We start from the raw sequence: 23,926 nt of genomic DNA, 5'->3' as shown, positions 1-23,926 counted from the left end.
CTACTCATGAGAGATGAAGAGTTCAGTCATATTAGGAACCTTACAAATGCTGTTTTATTCTACATGGTGTAGGGGTGCCTCATGGGGGCAGCCATGTTAGCATCACATGACCATCTGAGAACTACTTGCTTAATCTCAGTAACTGCCCTGTTATTGGACACATTCATACATGGATTAAATTAATCCTGGTTTACTGTACATAGTGAATTTCTACAATGGCATTGAAAATGACTGTGTGCACCTTTAATAAGATTCATTAATTTATTAATGTATTATTTGGCTCTATGCACCTGAAGTAACACAAGCTTGCCTGAATGCCAACATTTTATATATATAGAATGTTGGCATTCAGGCAAGCTGTCCAATGTGGTGGTCTGGTGAAAATAAGTTATTTGTTTTTATGTTAATATCTCTTAATATCTCTATCTGTATGTAAGACCATCTTCTGCTTTTTTCCCCTCTCTTTTCTTTTTTTTTTAATTACAAATGTTTGGGTATGTAGCCAAAATGATCATAATATTCACTTAATATATATTGGCCCAAAATAGTATTTTGACACTTAAGACTTAAAAACATGTGGATTTAATATAATGATCATTTTAATTTGTTTACCCCCATTAACCAAAAACTATAATGATATTTAAAAATGTCTATAAAGAAAGAAAATAAAAGATGGGTCTAAGTAGGGCATGTGATATTGAGGGTCTCTTTAAAGTTTCTCTTCACGCACATCTGTCGCAACTGCCCGTCCAACACCAGCGCAACGTTTATTGTACTCTGAATCTGACAGAAGGGGAGTTGTCAGCGTTTGTCCGCACTGCTAGTTACAATGTTTCGTCTGAACGTTGCCTTAAAAGAGAAAACTTTCACTTTTCGCATAATAGAGCAACATTTTGTCTGTTCGATGACTTTCCGCGTGTAATCTCACAGCTGTAGAGATGTTTTTCTGAGGAGAGACTATGCATTCTGCAGGATGGGTGCGAACAATGGCAAACAGTGTGGAAGTGAAGGTATGTGATCACAAAGAACTGAAAACACAACTTTTCAAAGATGCTTTTAGCTTTCTGAGCTTTTAATGCGATGCATGCAGAAGGTCTGTAGTGATTCACGATGATAGTTAGTCTTTAGTTGTTCGGAGATCTCCATGAAGAATTCACAAATGCTTCTGGAGAATAAGACTTGCCCATTAGTTGTAATAATATATTAAGAACATATGTTTGATGAGTTCGTATTTTTGTAAAAACCACTATGCTTGTCAACTAGTAAGCAAGATGTATTTATATTATGCTCATAATGAAAGTATCATTTCATTATTTAATACATCTAAATTATATAATAGAATGTATAGAATTATATATACACAGTATATGTATATACACACACAGTATATCTCGTTTCTCACAGTCTGAGAGTCCTTTAGGTGCTTTTTTCCAAATGGGCTTTCATGTGTCTTGCACTGAGGAGAGGCTTCTGTCTGGCCACTCTGCCATAAACCCAGATCAGTGGAGTGTTGAAGAGATGGTCATCCTTCTGCAAGTTTCTCCCATCTCCACACATGATCCCTTGAGCTCAATCAGAGTGACCATCAGGTTCTTGGTCACCTCTCTTTCCAAGGGCCTTCTCCCCAGATTGCTCAGTTTGGCCAGACGGCCAGCTCTTGGAAGGGTCTTAGTTGTTCTAAACTTCTTCTATTTAAGAATTATGGAGGCCACTGTACTCTTGGGAATCTTCAATGCAGCCATTTTGTTTTGTAGCCTTCCTGTGCCTTGACACAATCCTGTCTCTGAGCTCTGCAGGCAGTTCCTTTGACCTCATGGTTTGGTTTTTGCTCTGATATGCATTTTCAGCTGTAAGACGTTATATAGACAGGTGTGCGCCTTTCCAAATCATGTCCAATCAATTGAATTTTCCACAGGTGGACTCCAATCAAAGTGTAGAAACATCTAAAAAATGATTCAGAGAAATGGGATTCACCTGAGCTAAATTTCAAGTGTCATAGCAAAGTTATCATAAATCTGTTTTTTGCTTTGTCATTATGGGGTATGGAGTGTAGATTGATGTGAAAAAAATTATAATAATTTAAAGCAATTTAGCATGAGGCTGCAAAATAACAAAATGTGAAAAAAGAAGGGGTCTGAATACTTTATGAATATAAATATCTATAAAATATTATTTTAGATATCAAAAAAAAAAAAAAAAAAATATATATATATATATATATATATATATATATATATATATATATATATATATATATAATTCTAGTAATAGTTGAATATTTTTTAATGTTTGTTATTATCATTAATATTTTACTATTGTTACTATTTTTTATTGTTACTTATTTATTTACTTATTTTGCACTATAGAGGTCCAAAGTAATGAACTAAACTACATGAAAAAGAACTGAGCAAAAATGTAATTAAAACATTTAGTTATTTGTTTATGGGGTGAAATAGTCTAGTGATGTAAGAACTTGGCTGGTAACCAAAAGTCCTGCAAGATGTAATCCAAGAACATCATCTTCACTGTGCACTTGAGCAAGACACTCAAATGCAGGTTGTTCCAGGGGGATTGTCTCGGTAATAAATGTACTCCAGTTCACTGTAAAGGTGTCATCTTAATGACAATTTACTAGTTTGTTCAGCTGGAGCTGTTGTTTGGATTGAAGTGTATTTTGTGCAGTTCTGATCCCAGAATTGGCAGCTGATATTTACAAACAGTGAAGTTCTTGAGTTCCTCCACCCCTATATCATTTTGTCCTCATAGAAGTACAGCCATAACTCCAGCTGTCTGTTTGTGCTCTAGATTCCCAGACGAGATACTGATGTGGTAAATGAATCAAGTGGAAACTTCAGTTGTGTATACTCAGTGCAGCTTTGGTCAGGTCTCAATCTCCTTATATGTGAATGTATTTTTTGTATTTTATTTTTGCTCTTATTCTCGAAAGTAACATGTGTTATATATTGAATATCTACATTTACATTTAGTCATTTAGCAGACACTTTTATCCAAAGCGACTTGCAAATGAGACACATACGTAGCAATCAATTTGTCATACAACATTTTACAACATCTGCAGTATAAGACGACCAAGTTCTCACAGTGGCTGGAGTTGTAAAGATGCTAGCGTAAGAAAGAGACAGACAAGGAATGTATTTATTTATTTATTTATTTTTATACGTCTCTACAGTTTCAAACTAAAAAGTTTGAAACTGTCTCAAAAAGTGAAAAGGAAGAAGAAAAAACCCTGTAGAATATCTCTACAGTTGTTTTTTTCTTTTCTGTAACATTCAATAGAGTTGGACATGCAGGTCAAACAGGGCATCTAACAAATTGAATATAGTGAGATGGCTTTTATCAATGAATAAATGTCTAAGCAGTGCTTTCCATCGCCAACATACCTCATATGAAATTCATAAATATGTAATGTTAACACTCAGTGCTTGAGGTTGACCCTGATTTTGAATTTCTATTCAGGTCTGGCAAAACTTCTTGCACTTTGTATAACCACAGGGCAGGACACATATGAAAGCTTTTTTGTTTTGCAGACCAGAAAACAATTATGTCTCTGCTCAGCCTTGGCTCTTTTGATAACTCAATTTCTTCTACTGTATGAGTCAACATCCCATGGTGATTTCAGATCATTGGGAGGGTCTAGGGGTCTTTTTTTTAAAACTCAGACTCCATTTTAAAAAGTCCCTGACCACCACACCACCTTTCTCTGAATGTATATTCCTGTCATCTACAGTAGGACAAGAAAAAATATCCTGAAGAAATTGAGAAATGATGGGGGAAAGTGGTAAAGTTGCACTGAAATAAGTCCTGATCTTTGACCATAGAAAAGCACCCCAGTGTGCTGCTGGGAACACACAACAGGAGAAGACAAATGAAATAGGACAACTGTAAAATTGGACCCAATTTCCCCCCAATTAAAACCATTAGAAACAAGATCTTATAATGTAAAACAGTAAAAACAAGTATGGAATTATCAAATCTTTCATTGATAAATCTTTCATACATTTTTTTTTTCCATTGACATCAACCCTAACATTCTAAGAGAGCTAGAACAAAGAAAGAGCTTTCTGAATTTGTAGTGTGCCACTCGCTGTTTAAAAGACTCATGCAAGTGTAGTGAAAAGTACTCTAGCTGTCAGCAGCACAATGGCTGTGATTAATGGAACTGAATTTGCTGCATTGCTTGAAAGACCTTAAGGCCATTGCACACTGAGTCCGAAATTTTCGTATGCGTTTTTTCGTGTTCATCAGCCTAAAAATTCGTCACACACAGAAACCTTGCACACTGAGTCCGATGCGTATTTATTAAACCTTTGCGGAAAAAAACGCAAAAAATACTAAACGGATTCGTCAAGCTGTGAGGATGATTTTGTTGCCCTCTCTCTTCTTAAAAAGAGAAAAAGAAAGAGGAAATATTGGGTCCATCCAATCCTGAGATTGCGCCGAGAGGAAGGAGAGTTTCAGCTCCTTATCAAGGAGTTGCGAAATTATCCCGAGCGATTCAAAATTTACCTCAGAATGTCTGTGGAAAAGTTTGATGCTTTGCTAGCGATACTGGAGCCACACATTAAAAAGAAGACTACAAATTTCCGTGAGCCAATCGATCCTGAACAGAGACTGGCAGTATGTCTAAGGTAGCTATCACACACACACACACACACACACACACACAGCCGGCGGAAGCGCTGGGCAGACAGAACAGCTGTATACAGGTTATATTTTGTACCCTAATAATACAATAGTAATCGAATTGGCTGCTCAATCACACCTAAATCGATTCGAAATTTCGATCTGATTGAAAGGGAGGTTTATTCCTTTTCTATTCCGATCGAGAGAACATACACTTGATCGAATTGAAAACCGAAACTGAAAGGACTGCGCATGTGCAATGATGTGCGGAACGAGCTGTCCCCCCACACACACACACACACACATTATTGAAACAACATTAAGTTGTGCTCTATAATAATATATGTATAATTTCAGGTATCTGAGCACTGGGGACTCATTCACCACCATCGCCAGCAGTTTTAGGTTGGGTATCAGCACTGTAGGGAAGACTGTGAGGGAGACCTGTGACCAAATCTGGCTGCAGCTCAAGGACACTTACATGCCAACTCCAACAGAGGACATCTGGAAACACACGACAGTGAGGTTCAATGAGAGGTGGAACTTCCCTAATTGTATTGGTGCTCTCGATGGGAAACATGTCAAGATTGAGGCCCCTGCAAACTCCGGTTCCCTTTTTTTAAATTATAAAGGCACTTTTTCTATTGTCCTCCTCGCATTAGTAGATGCTGATTACCGTTTCCTGGGCATCGATGTGGAGAACTATGGTGGGAACAGCGATGGAGGCATTTTTGCAGATTCTGCACTGGGACGGGCCCTCCAGCGCGGGACCCTGAATTTTCCACCCCCATTGGAGCTCCCATCTGCACCTGAATTGGGGAAGGTCAACCATGTTATCGTGGCAGACGAGGCCTTTCCCATGAAGCAATATTTGCTCCGACCCTACGGTGGAAAGCGACTTGAAGAAGACAAGCGCATCTTCAACCTCCGCCTTTCAAGAGCCCGTCGCATCTCAGAAAATGCATTCGGCATTTTGACCCAAAGATTCAGGGTTTACAAAAGGCCAATGGAGGTGAACCCTGACCTGTCAGACAGCATCATCAAGGCAACCTGCATCTTATGCAACTACCTGCGCCATGAAGTAGTGGGACAAGCCAGCCAGGGTGAAAGCTTTGATGTTGACGATGCTGGCAGTGGCAAGGCCTGTATACAGGAGTTTCAGAGGCCAAGGGGCAACCACGCATCTGAAGAGGCTCTCAACATTAGAGACACATTTAAAAAATATTTTGTCTCACCTGCTGGCGAGGTACCATGGCAGTATGACCGTGTGCGCCGTGGACTCAGATTGTAGACACACACAACCAATCACACTGTATAGACCTCAGTCGTGCATAATGGCTGAGTTGGATTCGTGTATGCAGTGTAGTTTGTAAACACAACCAAATATATACAATCAGTTAACATTATTACTAAAACTATTATTATATTATTATTATTATTACATTCAATGCAACACTGATCCACAAATTGTTATATATACATTATACTCTGTAAAACATGATACTGTATATAGTTTATACATTTATATTTTGTAAATTCAATTTGTATTCATTTTTGTATTATTGTAGTTTTTGTTGTATTATATTTATATATTAAACATATAAAGAAAAACAACTAAAGACAGTTGAATAAATCATTTCTTGTTTATTCTGTTTTTAAAAGAACTTGCTGTCCAGAAAAACAGAACCAAAATTCAAGTAAACATTTAAAATGTGTTTCTGCATATCAAAAATAATAATAATTTAAACTGGAATTTTAGATGAACCCCTTAAGCCCCAGTTAAACTAGAATAATGAAGTAATAATAATTACTTTAAAACTGGTGCTCTTAAATGGTTGTGAAAAAATATTTAAACATTGTACCATGTACAAAAACTAGTTATTTACAGAGAACGGTAGTTTGGATCCTGGGGAAACTGCTGATAATAAAGCCCTCCAAATGAAACATCGTGAATCAATTCCTGCATTTTAATTTTTAGATAGGACAATTTCTCTGGGGCGAGTTTCCTCATGCTGGGGGCCAAGCTGGAGAGAAAGGTGGACACCTCATCAGTTTGCAGGTCCTGCCAGGCCTGACGCTGCTGTCGATCTGCTTCTCTCTCCTTCTCTCTCCTTTCATCCCTTGCTTCTCTCCATTGACAGTACCTCTCTATGTTGTCCTCACTCTCTGCCTGCATCTTCTTGCTTTTTGCACCGCAGCTACCTGAAGGAGTTGTGCTGCCATCTCTCTCTGTCTCCATCACTACACTGTCACTCTCCTTCTCTCATCATCATCCACCGGGATATTACCATCTGACCTGTTGAAAGTAGGCTATCTGAGTTATGAAATGATAGGCTACACTGCACTCTGCAAGCTTTCTGTGGTGCATTTCTGGATAGGCTAACATTACCTTCTCCTTGCCAAGGAATTTTGCAAGAAGGACATTGAATCCATATGGATCCACTTCTTTTTTTTTGCTGGCCCCCTGTCCACTTCTGCCCTGTCCTTCTTTCCTATAGCGGACATATGTTTCCCGCAGGTTTCGCCACATTTTCTTCACTGCTTCAACTAACATCATGTAAAAAAATGTACATTATTGTTATTATATTATATATAACAGTTATTTATTCACAATATCTAATATCATATACTAATATAATATATTATAACATAATAGATATATTGTTAAATACATTATCGCAGTAATTTAGGTGACCAGAGCTTTGCATGTATTATATTAAAAGTCCAAGTATGCTAGCAACTGAATGAATATTCCGATTTGTCAAAAAACCTCTCAAAATGCTGGCTGTGGATGCGAAAAACGCAGAAAATCGAACCCGATCCGAATTTTTTTATTACGGACGAAAGTTTCGGAGGCAGTGTGCAAGCGTGATTGAAATAACGTGAGGTCGAATTTTTTTTTTAACGTGCGAAAATTTCGGATGCGAATTTCGGACTCAGTGTGCAATGGCCTTAACACTGCACCGGACTGTAAGAAAAATAGACACAGTGTCCCCCTAAAGTTTTCGGACACACAGAATATCAAACCAAGTGGAATTTATTATACAAAAAAACAGCACAAGCACACTTTTCATTTTTAATTTATAAAGTTAGTGATATTGTGATATAAGATTTTGGTCATATTGCCCACCCCTAGGTGAGACTGAAGATGGTTTTGTAGAGTGAGGTGGTGTATTTCTTGCATTATATAAACTCTTTGAGTGTTTAAATGCCATTACGTTTAATTAGTAACATGTTTTGAGCAAATTTAGATACACATGCAATAAGATACAATCAGTATAGTTCAAATTGACAACATCTGTTATAACATTTATTATATGTGTACATTACACATTGATTTTAAACAAATGTACTTAGCACAAGTATATAGAGAATGCCTTGCAGTGGCATAATCAAAATTGTTCCAAATTATAACATGTTTTAACCTTTAATATTATTGAATTTTACACTCAATTCTTTCTAATCACCCCTCAGACTGTGTACGCATGATAATAATGCCAGTCATCGTGTCCAGCAGATTAACTGAAATGTTTTTACTCGTTGAGCAAATCAACAACAAACTCTTCATTACTGTTGTAGCTTGTAGAGAAATCAGTTTTCTTTTTGAAAAGTAGATCTTCTTCTCATCTGTCATAGTTGGAGGGCAGACCAGCTGAAAGGTGTTTTGCGCTACCTATCGTACTGGGGTAAAATTTATTTTCTATTAGCACCACCTATTGCAAAAGCATAAATGTGATAACGGAGGTCATTTGCGTCACTTTCTATAAGCAAGAGCATTCGTCTGAGATTCACTTCTCATAATCGCATCGCCTTTGATGTGAAAAGGTGTTAAAAAGTGATCATGACACCAGTTAGTTAAAAATCATTGCAGAAATGGGTCAGAAATATGAAATTAGTACTGAGGAAATAATTTGTTTGCAGATGCCACCTATTTTGATATTTTATTGTCTACTAAATGAAATTCCAGTCCGATCACACTGTGAACTCAGCGAGAGTAGGTCGAAAGTTTTGCTGTCTTTGCTTACCAAAATGAAAATCACTGCCCTCAGTGGCCAAAGCTGGAAATGTTATTGAATGTATGGGCATGTGTGAGCAGTTTCCTGGTGAAATGTCCACATAGTGGTGCCAAAAGTGAGTTTTTTTTGTTGTTGTAAATAATGTAATAGAGTCAACAGGAATGCATGTTTTATTAACTCTACCCCCCAACACAAACCTCAACCCTAAACTTAACCATCAATGGAATAAAAATGGCATTTTAGAGGAAAAATGCAAACTCTGAATTGTTACTATTAAAAATGCGAATGCAATTGCGTCCTGGTTCCCATGGGACTAGTAAGGCTAGAGGGTTAAGGCGGCGGTGGTTAAAATAATGCTAAAATATCTGATGGGGAATAGTGTTTGTTGTAATTTGGCAGCATGGGGTTCATTTCAGAGCACATGAACTTTCAAAAGAAACATGTTGATTTCCTGTGTGATAATGTTGGAAATGTATAAATGTTTAAGAGTTGTGAGTCCAATTTAGAATGTGAATCGGGTAAAAACCAAGGCAAAAATTATAATGTTTTCCTGGGCAAGTCCTGTTCAATTAGTCTTCATCTGGAATGCTTGGATGTATTTGAAATTTCCCAGGAGGAAAAGAGGTTTTATATGACTTATGGATTAGGGTCATTGGATCAAAAGTAGGGCTGGCCATGAGTGATGGACCATTCATGAAAAGTTAAAGGAAATCTCAGACTGTCATTTCTCCATTCATGTGATGGGAAATGGCTGTGCTTGGGATGGCAAAGGGCTGAAAGATAAATGATTAGAATTTATTTTCTGGTTGTTGCACTTGGTTTTCAGTTTAGTCTGAGAGAGTGAAACCTTTTGGATTTTTTCAGCCATCATTTCTACAGGTGAGATGTCATTAAAGGTTCAGTGCCAGTTTGAGAGCAATGCAGACCAATGATGTTTTAATGTAAAATATGTTTGATAGTATAGTTTGCACATTATACATGTACTTGAATCCCATATGTAATGGATGGTCTCAACCTCATCTTTGAAAAAGCACAGGGGCCCTTGAACTCCATTGTTTTTTCATGATCATATATGAAGTAGTAATCCAAAACCTTGTGGAGGGCCCCATCCTCCTGCAAAGGGTCCTTTAACATCCACTGTTGTTAACATCACCCTCAACCAAGGTGTAAATCCTGTGATTGACCAATTCATTGCACAGTTATATGTTTGTGTTTGGGGGGCCTTGTAACGTTTGGTCCTTTGATCCAGCCCTGTTTGACAATGACATTGATTAAAGCGGGGGAGTACACCAAATCGCTTTACTGTTAGCAGAACGTGAAATCATCACTGTGTGCATTCCCATTGGTAGTTGTCATATCGCAACACCAGACTGATCTCACTGTAAATACGGCAACAGGATAGGTCGGCAGTTCATGACCTAAACTCAAAATTCAAAACACTGCCCCCAGTGGCCAATGCGGGAAGTGTTTTATTTAAAGTATGGGCATGACCTTTGGTTTCTGGGTGAAATGTCCACAGAGTGGCACCAAAAGTGAGTTGTTTTTAGTTGCAAATTATGTAATACAGTGAATGATTATTCAGAAGCATACATAATATAGAGGAATGCATATTTTATTTACTGCCCCCTAACCCAAATACCAACCCTAAACCTAACTGTCAGTGGAGTAAAAATTGCAAAAATTCCAATTAATGGAAAAATTCAACCTGCGAATCACGGTCCTCACTGATTATGGGAACACAAGTACTTCCTAGTTTCAACACGGGACAATAACTCAGGTTCCTCAGACCTCAGTCCCACCACAGGAATGGGGGGGTATTGGGGGGTTTCGTTATCCTTTTTTTGCATATCGCAACACCTCGGTTCTCCCGATGGACGGTCCTCTCCTGATCGGCCCCAAAGTGCGACTACCCACCGGGAAAATGCTCGGTATGCCAGATTACCAGTCCAGCCCTGATCACAATATTCACTTTGTTACTGCAAATCGCTGTTAGTGTGAACACCCCTTGAAAAAGAAGTTGTTGAACTGTAGTTGTCCACTAACCATTTATTGCATACATATTGTCACTATTGTACAATATTTAATACCGATGTATGCAGCATTTGGTTGCCATACATACATTATTTGGTATTAGGTAGAGAAACTACAAAAGAGTATGAAATTAGTTTATTCACCAGATATTTGTGGTTTTACTTCTTGATTCTGATTAAGAACAGTGCTGCGTATCCTTTAGAAACAAAGTAATATCATTTGATTAAGTTCAGGACTTTAAGCTTCTTGAAGACTTTGCCTAGCAACATAATAACAGCACTCATATTTGGTCATAATTCAAGGCATGCAAAGCACATGGTGTCCACTTGCCTGATGAGTCTGCAGACTCATATAGGAGCTGAAGCAGATGTGCTGGCTAAGTGATGTCACCACAATGTGTCATCAGGATGGTAACAATGTGTTCAATATGGGCCACATTATTCTGGTTTATAAGGTCCAGTAAAATCGATTTGGTCAGTAAATGCATTTTGTGTATTCATTTACTTAGAACCGAAGTCATATGTCAAAATGTCATATTCTGACACAACAAATTTCCTTCTGCACCAGGGTGGACATTTGTTTGCCACATTTTTTTGGATACATGTAAATGTGTTATATGTGTTTATTTTTGCATCTATGTGTGTGTTGTGCTCAGTTAAGAGCATGAGAAGAGGAACAGGTTTACAGAGAGAGCAGTGTACGTGGGATGAAGGCTTTGCTGTACTCGCATTAAGCCACTTGTGGTTCGAGTTTATGACCTGACTGAGGACGAACTGCCATAAACCAAACTGTACAAATTAACACAGGGGCACATACACAAACTCCTATCCTCCCACACAGAAACTAAGGCCTTTCTAGAGGGCCTTGGCTTAGTTATGGTTTGTTTTATCTTTGGCAGATGCTATTTGCACCCCAGTGTAAATAGTGGCATATATTATTTGCGCCCCAACTCTGATGCAGTTAGTGTCAGATACAATTTGCACCCATATTTAAATACTAAAATACAGTATATGGGCATCACTGCAGTGTGTTTTATTGTATTTATTTAGAGTCCCACAGACACACTACATTAATCTCGAACCCTAATCCTAACGTTACTTTACCCTAGAAAAAAATTATCTTTTACTACAGTAACCATAGTGGTATTTTGTTGTTAATTTCCTGTAACCACAAAATGAATCATAGTTACTATATTACCACAATATTAATGTAGTAATACCACGGTTAACTGGGTTTCTGCCAAAAACATGGTTAGTTACTACAATAGTACTACAGTAATACAGCGATTCAATCTAGACACAAGCAATGCCGAACCACAGGAACAAGTGCAATCGACAGAACCTGCCTCAAACCCTTCTCTGCACTCCTCGACATTCACCATGACCAAATCACTGCAATTATATCAACATTTATATACATTTTTATCTATTCATTTAAGTAGTATTAAAGGAAATATTAAGAGAGGGAACAGGAAATCGGATGGAAAAAAAGAGTGGGGACAAAAGGTGAAGTTGAACCAGGGTTGCTAGGACAATACTACACATTCAGACTTTCTTTACACCCCACGCCACTGCAGCAACACCTATTGTTAGTCTCTCATATACAGTATTTGTGTGGTTTCACAAGACTATTAGGGTGCAAATAGCTGCACAGTGTAGCAGATTCCATTTATACTGGGGTGCAAATAGTCACTCTGTTTATCTTTTCACATGTAATATGCGTTTGGTAAAATAGCTAATAATATTATAATTTAACAGCTAAAACTCTCCATTCTCTATTTGAAAATCTTTACTTTTATAAACCATATTGGAACCTATTTGTCTTTTAGCAGATCGTTTAAATATGTGGATAGGAAACTTAAGAGGTCAAAAACCAATTAATAAATTCAAAGTCTTATCAATTAGCTTTTTTTGCAGACACTTTTATCCAAAGTCACTTACAGTACACTTTAAGGGGACCTTGCTCAAGGGCACAATGATGATCATGTTCACTCAAACTAGCCACCTTTTAATTATCAGCCTTGAAAGGTTTCCTCTTGTATAAACACAATTTCACATATAGGGCCTACATTTCAGTTTCAGTTCAGTTTCATTGTTTCAAGAGTTCAGCTCTTCGCGAGGGTAATCCATTTTGGGCTGAAGTGGGACATTTCATGTTTTAAGCCAAGAATGAAAATACAAAATACAGCAATAAAAAAGGAATGCATGTACAGTCATGTTTTGATTTCAGAAATTGAAAACATAAAATTTTTTTTATTGCTCATGCATTAAAATTATATACAGCTTGGATATTATATTTGCATGTGTGGGTGGAACTGAAATGGAACTGAAATACAAGTATAAACCAGACTTTACCAACATGGAAAGTCATGCTGGTCTAAGAGGGTCTTTTCAGCAGGATAAGGGACTTAAGACTGGCTTGTCCCTGTAACTAGGAAACTATGATCATATAGTTGGTGGAATTAACCACGATTAAGATACATACTTGAAGGTTAAACTCATTCAACCAAAATGATTGACCTAAGTAAATGCAAGGAACAAGCCATCATGAATGATGTCTTCTCTTTTTTGCAAAGTGGTCAGTTATGTCCAAATGTATCATAAATATATATATGTCATAGAGGATCATAGCATAATTAGACACTGCAATGGAGAATCAAAGTAATTTCTTCCAACTATTATTCCAGTTACAGATATTGTCTTTTCCTCGCTTGGCAGAAATCGTAAACCAAATGGTTTCGATACATTCCTGATGAGAACTGAGTAATGAGTTCCCCTCAAAATCTTTAATCATGGAAACCTCAGAGCTCACTTTGGATTAGGAACAAGAGGACTTTTCTTGCCTTCAGTAATGTCAGCTTGAACTTTTATTTCATCTGATATATTATTGATTTACAGTGGGAACCGATGCAGCACACCCTTCAGTGAAACTGCACACCAGTGTTCCCACAGCTGGCCAATAGGGATGCTTGAGCAGATTATGAATGCATGCACTCAAAAGTGTTGGGGAGTAAGGACAACTACACACTAGAGTTTACGACAAGGGTGTAGGTTTGGTTTGAAAGTTGGTAGGGATATTGCAAAGAGGATAATATTCAAAATATTGGTATTAAGAAAATGCAAGATAATTGCCTGCCTATATAGGCAAAATAACATGATTTCCTCATATAACAAGTCTCATTTACCATTTCTCTGGCCCACCATATGATTTTTAATTTCATTTGGATTATTTCTGAAGAATAAACATGTTTAGAACTGACCACAAGGGCTGCACAAGTTGGAGGAAAAATCCCATATGTGGAAAAACATGTTGGATTATGCTACAACGATTTGATATGTGATAAATCTAAGATAACTGTAGGTGAGAACCGGCTTGTCAATATAAAGAATATTTTAATGATAAACTTAAACAAAAGACAAAAACACACACATGATGGACATGTCCGTAAACGATCTCTCTCTCGTCGCACCACTGTTGGCAATCAGCCTTTATCCCTCTCATTACATTTTACATTTACATTTATGCATTTGGCAGACGCTTATATCCAAAGCGACTTGCAGAGCACTTATTACAGGAACAATCCCTGTAGTAGCAACCTGGAGTTAAGTGCCTTGCTCAAGGACACAATGGTGGTGGCTGTGGGGCTTGAACCAGTAATCTTCTGATGACCAGATTACCAGTTATGTGCTTAGACCACTACACCACCGCCACTCGATTACACCACTGCCACTCCAAGCCTCTCGGAGGCTTAATTAGCCTGATTAGGGACCGGTGTGTATATTTGGGTGTGCAGTGTGTTTGACCAGCCAACATCAAATACATTACATAAGGTGCTTTGCACACTTTGGATGACAAAAAAGTCTTATATTCCAGAAAATATGATTACATTTTCAGAAGACTGGCAGTAGCTCAGTTGTTTTCAAGACTTTTCCAGTAATGTAAATTTGTGGTATAGCATGAAAAACACTACATTGCATATTTTTTATTTCACATTGTATTATGTTCAAGCAAACTGAGGCAGTAATGTAGCATGCTTTCCTGACATGTCCTCTTTCTCTCAAGTATTGTTGGGAAGTCACTAATTATTTCAGTGAATCAGTTCATTCGGGTGGTTTGCTTTAATGAATTTGTTCATTTAGAACTGGCAAACTTGCTGCAAACCCCTAATTATTTTCACGAACAAATGAGCCTTGTGACAAACTGTTCATTGTCGCCAAAGGTTTGCTGCAGTTTCACCACTACTGGTAAAGAGCTGCAAACATCTGGCAAGTGTTTATGTTGGATCACAAGCTCACTTGCATATGAACGTAATGAGTGGCAAATTTTCAGCAAGTTTGCGGCAAGTTTGTCATAATTTCACATTTTTGGTAAGGGCATGCATGCCATTTTACTTGTTCTTTTGTGTAGTGAAATAAATGTTTAGTTAAATACTGAGACTTATCACTGTATTCGTTTATTTAAAGTAAATTTATGTAATTCTCTCTATTTGAGATCCTCATTGTTTTTGTACAAAAAATTCACCTCTATTTTCAATATGATAGTTATCTTAAAGATTTTGTCCCATTAAATAGCTTCAAAGCCATTTTTGATAGTAGCTTGTAGTGTCGCTAACTACTTTTTCAAAAAGATTTGTTGCTTAGCTGTATATGTGTGTGCATGTCCTCACAACTGTTGTTTTTCTTCTTTTCTGTTGTCCAAGGAAAGGGTAGTTCCAGTATCTCCTCCGACGTGAGCTCGAGCACTGATCACACACCCACCAAAGCTCCCAAGAATGTGGCTATCAGTGAAGGTATAGCATCTGGTCCTTATTATAAGCCAAACTGACTGCTTGACTCTCATTCTCCCTTTTCCTTCTCTCTCTCTCTCTCTCTCTCTCTCTCTCTTTATTAAATGCTTAACATTTTGGAGAGAACCGATGTGCTCCTAGGATAACCTGGAAATTGAAAACAAACTCAACAGCCCCATAAGAACTAACCTGTGGGCCATTTGTCTTGTGAGTGAGCTAAGAAGAAAAATCCCCAGGGCTGGTTAATATCTGGATATTAGCTGCAAGACCACAGTATGTGTGGCTGTTTTTGATAGAGGTTCTTGTGAAATTAGGAAAACATCATCAAGATGTTTTTAAATTAGAGTGGTGTGGACATTACCCATTGCATCCCCATGCTGTACTATATAAACAGCCAATAAAAAAGACAGCAAATCCGTTAATACCCGTGTGAGTTTTTCTTGGCTTATGCATCATAGATTTTCATGTACTGTGATCTATACTAGTACAGGACCTCCCCAGCAGATATATCCCACTTATAAGACCAGTCCAGAGTTTTTTGTAAAATGATATATGCATAAGAATTGTGGTTTTACATGATTTGACCCATCGCAGTTACATTCAAGTTATTATGTTTATCGGTACATGTTCAAACAAACTCATTTATTGGTTGCATAGTCTTTTTAGACTCATTCCCATAAATCTTGGCTACAAAACACTTGTAATTGTTTTACTATGTATTTGGCATGGGTTCTGGGTCTGTTGGGTATCTCAGATAGCATACATACATCATTGAAACATCTATGTGATGTGTTCATTTTCATTTGGAATACAACTCTTTGAGCGTTTTTTAATCATTTGCATTATACGTTGTCACAACATCCCATTTCAGAAGTATGTATGGGATGTGTGAAGTCTGTCTTGTTTATCAACTCATGTAAGAAGGCTGTCTAAGGACTGCATAGAGATGTGTGTTTGCTGGCTATTTCAGTTTGTCAGTATGTGGTTGGGCGCTAGCACAGTTCTCTGGAAAGTTGTTTTCCAAGCTGGCACTGTTCTCGTTACAGTATTGTACGCTCCCCACTCAGGCTTCATGCCAGTGAAATCGGGTCCAACCTTGCATTGTCCCCAAAATGGTGCATCTGGTGCGTGTGAAATGTATGCATGTGTTAAAGACTGAGCCAGGTGCTAATAGAGTGTGACTTGTGATTGTGGTTGTAGTATTTTCAGAGTTTTCTTGGCTCAGACAGGTGGGATATGGAATATCAACATGTAAACATGTTTAACAAAGCATCGTCCAGCATAGGGGATCACAGTGTGTGTGAAGCAGCCAATTGTTCTTGTGTTTCAGTCAGGGTAGCTCAAAACATTAGGGAAATGAAAATGAGTATAAAGTCAATATTTAGGGCTATGATTAGGTACTTAGACTGTGTTAAAAACATGGAAACTCTGGCACCCTAAACTTAACAAAGAAATAATGTGATCACATAAAATAGATGAAATGTTAAGTATGCAACACTTGCCAGAGGGAAGGAAGCCAGAAGCAAAAGCACATTGAATATGGATATCCTGCGTGTGAACTTCTGAATTAAATTAATAATTTAATTTAGCATTCAGATCTTACAGTCAAAGTTGAGTTTGTTTTGTCTTTGGTGATTTTTTTATGACCTCAGATAATGGTCAGGATGATTTATATTTATGAACAATATTCAGACATGCACACAGGCAAACACACAATGTAAAGACCTTGAATCCCTCTATATTTATGCCTTCAGGGAAGGATGAAATCCACTTGTGTGGGTTGAAGCTTCCCACAGGATAAGAAAACACATGTTCTATGCGAGTGTGTGTAAACCACCAGGTCAGTATATTTCATACTGTCAGTCAGGAGACTGTTTGACCACCGTCATGTGTACTTCCTCCAAGTATGGATAGGCCACAAACATGCATGATGCCTGGAGGACTGATGAAGGAATTGTTAAAGTCAAACTCTTTCTCTGAGAAATCATCTATACATGTTAATGATGGTACTTCATATGATCGTATGATGCAGTTTTTTCACCTTTATTTCCTACACACTTGTCACACTACTTTTTTACTAAATTACACTAAATTACATGAATGCTACACTGAAGTAAAGCATTCACTTCATGAACTGAGACAAAACGTACTCCTCGGTTGGTTTTCCTACAAAATACATAAACATATGACGTGCTATTTTCGTGTGGATATTATATTATCAACACTCTTAATTATATTTGAATATGATTATTCAAGTGTTTTATCCACTACACAATACATATGAATGTTTGATTGTTCTACACATAACAATTTAGTGATTTGGTGAAATGGCTGATATGAGTTAAATTCAAGATTCTACATTTTTATATTACAATCTACTGCGCAGTGGACAATGCAACTGTAATACTACAATAGTAAATCTACACACTGTACACCATAAGACCAATATAATTATTATTATTTTTTTAAATATACAGTAGAGTAAATTTATTGAACATGAAAATAATATGCAATATAAAAATTGCTGTATGTGACAGGGCAGAGGGCGGTGCGGGGTGGGGCCAGGTCGTGTAACAACTACTCCCCGCTTCCAGCCTCCTGGATTATAAACAACAGAGGAAGGCCATCCAGCAACGGGTCGGTCAGACACCGGAGCAGAGTCAGCCTCTATCCCTCTCTGAGGCTTGATTAGCCTGATAAGGTTGTGTAAAATCATGACCCGGCCCTGCCCTCCGCCCTGTCACACTGTAATAAAAGTTTAAACCTTTTCTTTGGAAGTTAAATTATAATAGAGAGATGTTTACCAATAAACAAATTAACAATCCTAACCGAGCTTTGAAATCATTACATTATAAACAACTTGAGACGAGCGTACCTTCATTGGGATCTACCTTGTACCTATAGTGGCTTTTAGATCCATTAAACAAGACAATTTTCCACTGCACGTTACGGTTCGACTCCCCACAACTCTACTCGCTTTACTTTTTCTGAGCTTGCATTTCCACTGCAGTTTAGTGCCACCTCAACGTGGGTGGGATAATAGGCTGATCGTCATAGTTGCGCCGCCTCTACTGCTGTGACATCATCATAAAGCAGTTGTTGTATGGTGATTTTACACAAGTGTAACAGTTAAATTGGCCTGGTTATTTTAGAAACAAGCTTCCAGTAGCTGGTCAACTAAATAAAGTGAAGCTTTCAAGCAGAGTATAGAGTTAACGTAACATAACAAAACATACCATCCTCCATCATAGCTGAGTCCAGGGCACTCTCCCTCCCATTGCTCGCTGGTTTAGATAGTGTCCATGTGGTTGAACCACTTCCACTTTTCCTTGATGGTTCTGTAGTCACTTTTAAGTTTTCCCTATACTGTTGGTAGGTCCAGTGGTAGCCATGTGCGGAGAACAGCTGAGACACTTAAACAAACAGAAACAAACATAGACACACACAAAGCGTCCGTGTGCGTCTATCTGTCTCTTGAACTGGTGTCTCCGGCTCCCCTTTATCTCGCTCTCCCACTGACCAGCTGATTCAGTGCCGGACGTGCACCCTCACGGCCTGGCCATACCCTCGTCCTCATCACAGAGACATGTGTAGCTTCTAAATAGCCAAATGTATCCTTACAAATGGTCGTACATTATGAGAGACAATTTCAAGAGGTGCTTAGCTGAAGTGTTTGAAATGCACACAGTCTCTGAATTCCACATTCCTTATTTGGAACTTGGTTCAACATATACAACAGAAGTTCAGGCTTGGCTCAGGAATGGTTGTCCCTACTTTTCTTTGGCTTGGCCCTTGTGTTTGAGATGTGGTTTCACTACAGATCTCAAGGACAAACTGCTAATTATGAGACCAGAGCTGTTAGCTCAGAATTATTATTAGCCCAGTTTGTGGTACCAGTTTGTCAGTTCTGTCAAGGGTGGGGGGTTGTGGCCAAACTGACATATGAATATCCCACGTGCACGTTCACCAATGTTTATGTGAGCATGCAATCAGCCATGCTACAGGTAAAGGTAGACACATTTGAATGGATGCAGAAATATCTGATGGGAGAGCGAGAAGAATGGGGTCGATTTCAGGTTACTGGAATATTGGTAGCAACATGTCAATATCTGTGTGATCATTTTGGTTCAGAAACTTGTCCTGCCCAGTCCCAGTAATAAAGAGGAAGTAGGATAGATAATGTTATTCCAAAAGACCAGAAGATAAAGATGCTACATATTATTATAATTCTGAGACTAAGATGGGGAAAGTTCCCAGCATTAAAAATGACAGGATGTGAAGAGTGCTGCTAAATACAATTTTTAAAAGTACAACAACAAAAAAAGGCTTGTTTAACTCTAAAGGTCAAAGAGAGGGTAGAAAATGGTCAGGTAAACCTAAATTACAATTATATTTGGTTCAAGAAATCTCAGGGGGAAAATTAATTTAAAATTCTAAGAGTATTTCCCATCAAGAAGGTCATGGTGAAAAACAAATGGATAAAACTTAATGGAGCAAGATTACTATAAAAAAAAATAATAATAATAATTTAGAAGACAAAATAATTATATCTAGAATTACACTCAAATTCCAAGTTTCTATAGTGATTATAGTCTCTCAAGTCATGAACATTCCTATAGAGTATAATCACCATTACACAGAGAGTCTGCATTTTCCCTTAGCACAAGTGTTTTACTCCAACTAAATAAACAGCCTTTCACTTCCTTAGACATATGCCAATGAGAATTCCCATTGGGAGTCATTTAACCCCTCCTACTGTATAGCTTCGGCATGAGTGATATGTGAACCTGTATCTTTATCTCCCTGCCCATGCTGTGAGCACTGACGTGCGGTCTGGGTAGGCAAACTAGGCACTGCCTACCCTGCCAAAATTCAAAAATAAAATGTTTATTAAATAATAAACTTGTATTTGTATTTTTACTTTTTATTCTTGTGATTTCTATATGCAATATGTGTGTTATTCCAATTGTTTAGACGTTATGATGACAAATGTAGCAGTTACGCATAATCAACTAAAAACAAATGGTAGAATAAGCAGTGCTTTTACGGTCCATTCATTGCAGACGACACGCGGAAAACCCATGTTGCGCATGCGACTCCGATCCTGTATTCTTTAACATATGCGGCAAAAAGCACAAATCTGCTGTGCCTTTTGACGTAAATATGTTATGCCCGTAATCATCTCCGTTACGTATCAGACATGGACCAATTAAAATCGAGATATTCCTGGACATTTGCGTAGCTAACGTCATTACACCACAGCTAGTGTACATGCCTAATCCCCGCCAAATTCAAAATCAAAATGACAGCACCGGCCGTAATCACGGAATTAAGAATTTTTTCCAACTTCCAAGCTCGATTTTAATTCCAAATATGAGTTAATTGCAAGAGGGAGGTCTACGCCAGCCTTATATGGACTAGTACAACAAAAGGGCCCAAAAATTATCCGATCATTTCAAACTGATTGGTATGTAAGAAAAGATTGGCTATGTGGCTGTGCTAACAATCAGCGGCTGTACTGCTATCCCTGCCTGCTTTTTTCAACCAGTCAGACTGTTTGGACTTCAGCGGGATATTGTGATTTGAATAACCTGCCTGCAGCTTTAACCAAGCATGAAAAGTCGTCAGCTCACATCCAGTGTCAAATTACACTGAAAACCTTTGGAAAATCTCGGATCGACCTTGCACTTGACGAGCAAAGGAAGCTGTATATAACCTACCACAATGAAAAGGTAAAGGATTGTTGTATTGTATCTTCTGTTATAAAGATGAAGATTGCACATAAAAAAATAAGCACATAATGTTGTAAAAAATAAACAACTTCTGTTCTGTTATATGTTCTGTGTTTTGACTACTGAATTTTGTATAATAATATCTAATGAAGATATATTAACAAAATCGTATATATATTATATATAAAACATATATAAAATACATATACATTTCTTGATATGCCGCGCTTGTGCGTAACGTTCACTGTGTGTGTGTGTGTGTGTGTCTGTGACAGAGAGAGAGAGAGAGAGAGAGAGTACACGATATACATCCCGATTTTTACATTTCTTGATATGCCACGTTTGTGTGTAACGTTCACTGTTATTACGTATTATTAGCTTAAACAATAAATCAGGTAATCTGGCTTTCATAACTCAGTGCCTAGCCTCTTTAAGACATCACCGCACGTCACTGGCTGTGAGGTCAGTGGAGGTTAACTTCAACTGTCCAAATACTGCAGTTCCAGCCTCTGCTGTTTTCACACTTTCTCTATCTGCATAGGCAGCCAAGTGCTCCGGATGTTATCAGTTATTGTTGGACTTCTAGATTACAAATATTTCATTTTCAAATTTTCTCATCATGTAGATTTGCAAAGTCTATGATGTGTCAGTGTCGATTTTCTCTTTTGCAGATACAGTAATAGAGGTATGAGTGGATATATGTTATGCAGGCCCTACGAAACCTGCACCTAGAATTACTGGGGTTTTAAGTAGTGCCATGTGACCGTACAGATTACTGATGGCGAGCACTAAATAAAAGCAGATTGTATTACCCAGCCCAAGTGAAAAGTATTAAACAGCATCTCCCGATTCCAAGTGTATTGTCAAAGACTTTCAGCGTTATTAAATATTGTATAAAGAAAGAAGTGGGAGAGTATGGCAGATTTATTTGGCCATGAATTTAACTGTACAATACCAAAGTCAGATGTCATAAAGCTACCATGCCAAGGTATGTGGTATAAGAGCACGAGATGCGGTTTTGGTGTTTTTATTTCTCAGGGTCGTTTTCTGCTAGTTTCATTGGTCGGAAATGGCTATGACATATATTTTTAAACAAACTACTGGTACTATAGAACCTAAACTGATGGTTTACTGCTTTTCTTTCAAACAATGATGAATGATTACTAAGGTCAGAGCAGACTGTGGCCTAACTGCCATTTGTATGCACCCTACTGGGTGGCAGTTAGGCAGGAATGCTGTGCTTACAGTTGGAAAACCTGCCCACACTGTTTGGGAGTATTTTGGATCCTCAATGACTCCTGGTCCAAAATCCCAAATTCAGTTCTGGCCAAACATATTGGGACTTATTTTCCCCAAATAACGTTACATTTCTTTATGTTCTTTTGGTATCTACATACAGTATGTATTTCTTTGGTTTGTATTTGTCAAAATAAATAAATAAAAGAAGAAGAAAAAAAAAAAGGAAAAACATTTCCCTCTCAAAACCTTTTGGCACCTTCCTGAGATCTGGGGAATTTGTGGGCCAGGGCAACACCCTGAACTCTTCATCATGCCCCTCAAACCATTCCCGAACAATGTGTGCAGTGTGGCAGGATGCATTATCCTGCATTATCCTTCGTTGCCCTCTTGCATCGATGATCCTTGGGCACCCAACACCCTGTCAGCAGTTTGTGGTTTGTCCCTCTTCAGACCACTGTCGGAAGGTACTCACCACTGCTGACCCGGAGCACCCTACAAGCCTTGCCGTTTCAGAGAAGCTTTGACCAAGTCTTCTGGCCATAACAATTTGGCCCAAGTCAAAGTCACTCAGGTCTTTACTTCTGCCCATTCCAACATGGTGAATACAAGAACTGATTATTCGTTGGACACAAACATGGTTTAAGTGTTATAAAATCACTTACTAACCTTTTCTGTGTAAAGTCATAGCCAATTTTACAACTTCGTTACCATGATGATGTAATGTCAACAAAGCCTAAAACCCTAAAATGACTGTTAAAATGATGATTATACAACTTTACAGCTAAAGAATACACAGTTTTAACCGAAGAATTAATGTAAGCGCTTTTGTAAAATTATAAATGTCACATTTCTGCCTTTAAACCCTCTTCAAATTGGCCACCTTCACTTTCATTGTAAGTGCCTCACTGTAACCTTGATCGTTGCTTTTTTTAAGAAAAGAAGGGACGTTATGCTGCAAATGCTGTCGATTGAGATTAAGTTGTATTGAACCCGGAATATTTCTTTAACTTCACATGTGAGTGGTCATAATATTTTGGCTCATCAGTATATATATATATATATATATATATATATATATATATATATATATATATATATATATATATATATATATATATATATATATATATATATATAATGGGAGCCAGCTGGTAGATAGCTGTGCAGTGTGTAAACCTCACTCTCCTGACCTCAAGAGACTGAACTTAGAGGCTGTAGCCTTTAGCCTCCTTGTTAGAGCACCTGCCTCCCACACTGGAGACCTAGGTTTGAGTCCTGTACAGAGCGGGTAGAACAAGAGCTTTATATATATATATATATATATATATATATATATATATGTATGTGTGTGTGTGTGTGTGTGTGAACTTACTGGGTGGCAGTAATTTTATATATAATAATGTTATACTGTAAATTTGTAATTTTCCTACTGGAAGACCCAGGGCCTTCAGTGGAGGCACTGCTCCAAAGTGCATTTT

The 23,926-nt window shown here is 37.8% G+C and overlaps 1 protein-coding gene across 1 annotated transcript in view; it reads left to right on the top strand.

The window, feature by feature from the left end:
• Positions 1 to 771: 771 nt before the first annotated feature.
• The window catches only part of LOC127635231 (F-box/LRR-repeat protein 7-like), a 54,464-nt gene continuing 31,309 nt past the window's right edge, over positions 772 to 23,926 (top strand). Inside the window, exons 1-2 of the mRNA XM_052115120.1 lie at positions 772 to 1,010; positions 15,391 to 15,480. Coding sequence (XP_051971080.1) covers positions 974 to 1,010; positions 15,391 to 15,480 — 127 coding nt within the window. The 5' untranslated portion in view covers positions 772 to 973. The remainder of the gene's footprint in view (positions 1,011 to 15,390; positions 15,481 to 23,926) is intronic.

This window comes from Xyrauchen texanus, chromosome 42, assembly GCF_025860055.1.
Source record: "Xyrauchen texanus isolate HMW12.3.18 chromosome 42, RBS_HiC_50CHRs, whole genome shotgun sequence".
In the NCBI taxonomy this organism is placed as follows: domain Eukaryota; kingdom Metazoa; phylum Chordata; class Actinopteri; order Cypriniformes; family Catostomidae; genus Xyrauchen; species Xyrauchen texanus.
This window is presented reverse-complemented; position numbering and strand designations above follow the sequence as displayed.